Source organism: Geospiza fortis, unplaced genomic scaffold (assembly GCF_000277835.1).
Source record: "Geospiza fortis unplaced genomic scaffold, GeoFor_1.0 scaffold391, whole genome shotgun sequence".
Classification (NCBI taxonomy): Eukaryota; Metazoa; Chordata; class Aves; order Passeriformes; family Thraupidae; genus Geospiza; species Geospiza fortis.
Window position 1 is genome coordinate 343286 of NW_005054472.1, and position 4457 is coordinate 347742.

Consider the following 4457-nt stretch of genomic DNA (forward strand, 5'->3'; position numbering starts at 1 on the left):
CCCCAGCCGTGCCCGCTCCCGGTGTAGGCGTGTTCCCTCGGTCACCTGGGGGCTGCAGCTGGAACCTCGCTGCTGCTGCTCAAAGGACGATTTGCAATGTCAGGCTGTCAGGGCAGCTTTGCTTCCCATCCCCAATTTGGGCTGCGAGCAGTAATTTTCTAAATATATATATATATTTTATTATTATTATTGTTATTTTTTTGTATTTGCAGGCAAGCAAACCAAGAGCTGCTTCTCCTCTGCTGCTGCTCTCGTTTGGGATTTGATTTGCATCATCTCTGTGCCCATTAAAAGAAATAAATAAAAAAATAAGAGAAGAGAAGAGAGGAAAAAAAAATAAAAAAAGGGCAAACCAAACCCACACAAAACATGTGCGGAAGGACTTCCACTCCCTGGCTGTGCTATTGAGGATCAGGAAGAGCCTTTGGGGCTGCAGGATCTCGCCAGGCTGATGCTGCTGCTCAAGGATTTGGTGCAGGGAGACAAAACTGCTGCCTCTTCCATCCGCTGATCTCAACATCTGCATTTTCCTGCTGCTGTGCTCCCTCTCACACCCTCTCTCCATGGACTGATTTTTTGATTTTTTTCCCTTTTTGCGGGGTGGGGGGGGGAAGGGAAGGACGAGCAGAAAGCCAAGGCATCGTGCTGAGAGGAGAGAAAAATTCCCTTTTATATCTCGTGTTCTGGTGGATCTCCTTCGAGGTTATTCAGCTTTTTGGACAAGAAAACATGACGTCGCCAGCAAAATTCAAAAAGGATAAGGAGATCATAGCTGAATATGACACTCAAGTTAAAGGTAAGGAATGGTTTTATTTCCATCCCTTCGCTGCAAGCCTGCCTGGCGATTGTAGGAGTTTGCAGTGGATGTTTGGGTGGGGAAGAGGGAAATCATTTGCAGATTGCCTGGAATTTGCAGGGTTTTTTTTGGGAATACAAAGCTGGGTCGGGTTTGCAGCACTGTCTGTCCCCATGGGGTAGTTCCTGCTTTGGTGCTGCCGTTTTTAAGGTTTTTTTTTACAGAATACCCACATTTTTGAGTTCGGGGAGATCCATCTTTTCCTGCCTGCCGTTCCCAGAGACGGCTTTGCATGTGAAATATGAGAGGCAGGGAATTGCTTTTTAATCCTCTGCCTGTCATGGGAATCTTTGAACAATCTGTGCAGTGTCACAGGAGCATATTTCCACTGCTGCTGATGGGGGACTGTGCTCGAGGGTCCCCGGGAAGCTGTTTGTGCTAGAAACTTCCATTATTCAGGATTTTCCTCGGGGTGAGTCCATCACGATTCCCTGCTTTTCCCTTGCCGTGCTGGAGTGTAACACCTCGAGGCTGCAGTGTGGGTGTGGGTGTACACACACACACACACACAGAGGAAAAAAAAAAAAGAATAAATGAATAAAACTCGTGCAGCAGTGTTATTCCCATCATCACAGGGAATAATAAACAGATTTAAAAATGGGATTTGCAATGACCATGCAAGTCTCCTGCAGAATTCAGCTGGCCATCATGTGCCCTAGGTTAAAAAAAATATATATAAAAGATGGTGAAATTCCCCCCTGGGCTGCTTATTTTTGTGAAGTTTTCGGGATAAGACGTATTTAAAAGAATAATTAGGGCTTGTGCATGGCTTGATACGTCGCTGCTAGGAAGTTGTGAGATTCAGTGATTTATCTAATTGGCTGAAACTTGCTTGGTATGCTCAGAGCATGCAGGAAAGATGGCCTTCGGGCAGGGTTGATTGAGTTAAATCAATGCAATTCGAAAAAGAAAAAAAAATAAAAAAAAAGCCAGATTTAAATCTGAGGAGGAAACCTAGATTCAAATTGACAATTAAGATATTGTTTTGCAATTAGGTGCTCAGTTATTTTTCCTGCTGGGGAGGGGGTTTGCTTGTTGGCTGTAAATCATTAAAATGTGTTGTTCCTGTGTCCTACCCTGACCCCAGTGCCCTGCACCTAGAAGCAGTTTGGGTACTTATGTTGAAAAATGCTTATTTGAGCAAATATGAAGCTGTGTTGAGAGTTTATTTTGATTTTTTTCTTTTCCTTGAATATTGAGGTTCTTAAAGTTAGAAATGGAGAAGGGCGTGTTTCTCTTTTACTGGTTTAGTTTCTATTCCTGTTTTCTTGCTGTCTTTGGAAGTGGGAATTGCAGTCAGCATCAAATTAGAGGCTTGTAGGCTCTTTCATTATTTACCCCATCAAAATGTGCGTGATAGATGCGAGCTGGCAGTCACAATATTTGGGAATAACACGCAAAGGAGGCTTTGGAATTAGCAAAGCACATCCTCTCACCTCTCAGCTCTTGCATAAATTAGAAATCCTTCTCTTCCTTTTCAAACAAGAGAGCAGGAAAATGGGAAGGAGCCTTCCTTGTTGCTGCCAGAGCTCAGCTCACCTCTGGGGCTGTCATTGACCTGGAAATGTGCTCCCAAAACTGGATTTCACTACTGGCACATGGATTTTTTTTTTTTTTTTTTTTTTGCTTTTTGGCCTTATAAAGCATTGCAGGAGGTTAAGGAGGGCGGAAGGGATCTGGAGGAGCTGGGAGAGGGGAATTTCCTTCCTGAATTGGGGTGAGGGCAGGGATGCCTTCGCCTCGGGATGCTCTCCTGTCCCTCTCCCAGTGTGGCTCTGGGTCAGGAGGTGTGGAGGGACCAGCCCGCTCAGAACTGCACAGGGCAGTCCTGTAGCAGCCCTGTCCTACATCCCCTGGCTTATTTTAGAGCTTTTCCTTTCCCTTTTCCGCCCAGGAGCTGCTTTGACCGTGGGCATCGTTCTCTCCCTGCCTTTGGGTACCAGCTTTGGAGGGAGACTTTGGTCCTTTGCTTGTTTTGTGCTTTTCCATCCCTCCCCTAAATATCTCTCAGCTTTGGAGGAGACTTCCCCCCTTTCAAAGCACCACAAACCTTTGCTTGTTTTCTGCTTTTCCATCACTCCCCTAAATGTCTCTCATGCAAAACCATGACAATCGCACAGAAATGCACAGGGCAGTCCTGTAGCAACCCTGTCCTACATCCCCTGGTTTATTTTAGAGCTTTTTCACCTTTTCCACCCAGCCCTGACCTTTCAGGAGCTGCTTTGACCATGGGCATCCTTCTCTCCCTGCCTTTGGGGTACCAGCTTTGGAGGGAGACTTTGGTTCTTTGCTTGTTTTGTGCTTTTCCATCACTCCCCTAAATGCCTCTCGTGCAAATCCCACAGATAGCTCAGTCCTGAGCTGGACACTGCTGGGATTCCTTAGGGAACCTCTCAGCCCTAATTCCAGGCGCTCTAATTGCAGGTCTCTCCATCCCATGGCAGGATGAGATGATGCTGAACCCACTGAAATCCACAAATGTGGTGGTGCTGCCTCCTCACCGAGCACACCCAGGTTCCTGCAGGGTGATTTTGGTGTCCAGTTCTGCCCTCAGTTGTGGGAACAACATGGAAATGTTAACTCTGAAATCCTTTTCCTGGGCTGGGAAGGGGAGCAGGGGCTGTGGGGGTGAGATGAATCACGTGTTGTGAGGTGGCATCTGCTCCTCTGATGACAAAACTCAGATATTTTTTGCTGGCATTTAGAAACTTTCAGTGTTTTTTGTGCTTGGCTCTGTGCTGGGAGCCGTGTTTAGAGGCTTCCTTTAAAACCCTTAATCCACAAACACCTCCTTAAGCACTTTAAATGATTGCTAATGGAATGATGGAGCTTTGTTTAAAAATTTAATAGCCTTAAGTGGTTAATCAGAAACCATTTAAAGAATGGCTTGATTAATAGATCATCAAGAGGCAAAATTTTTGATTTTCTGTTGCTGAATGAGCCCGGTGGCTTTTATTGAAAGAGGGGCAGCAGGGCAAAGAATCATGGAATGGTTTGGATTGAGAGGGACCTTAAAATTCATCTCGTGGGCAGGGACATCTTCCACCATCCCAGGCTGCTCCAAGAGTTCAGGGACACGTCCAGGGATGGGGTGTGGATGAGTGACACTTTCTGTTCTCCTACACCCACGAGCTGTAGGGATTTTTTGTCTCCCCACAGCCATTTCTCTGCCTCTTCTGGGTTGGAGCTGGCTCTTCCCATGGTTTGTGCGTGTTGGGAGATAAACATTTGAATGAAATCAATTTCTGAACTCAAGATTTTTTAACCAAAGTTAGCATGCAGCAATCAGGGAGCATGGAGGGGGTGAGGAGCTCCTTCCTGGTGACCTGTCCACTCTGGTTGTGCATCTGTGGAGGTGGCTGGAACCACGCTAGACACCAGTCTGACCCTCTGACTGACCCCCAGAGGATGTGCTGGATTGCCCAGTGACCCCATGGGCTCCAACATCTGGAGGTTCAGCTCCAACCCCACTCTTCTGCAGAAGGGAATTAACCCGCACTTTGATTTTCCCCAACACCTGCCTTGACCTCCAGCCTTCCTCCGTTGCTTCCATGCTTTGTCCTCTCTGCTCTTTGGCTCCTTGGAGTGCTTTTTTTTGAGG

General features: G+C 46.5%; 1 protein-coding gene across 1 annotated transcript in view; it reads left to right on the forward strand.

Moving 5' to 3' along the window:
- Window positions 1–184: 184 nt before the first annotated feature.
- The window catches only part of SRGAP2 (SLIT-ROBO Rho GTPase activating protein 2), a 134623-nt gene continuing 130350 nt past the window's right edge, over window positions 185–4457 (forward strand). Inside the window, exon 1 of the mRNA XM_014309955.2 lies at window positions 185–796. Coding sequence (XP_014165430.1) covers window positions 730–796 — 67 coding nt within the window. The 5' untranslated portion in view covers window positions 185–729. The remainder of the gene's footprint in view (window positions 797–4457) is intronic.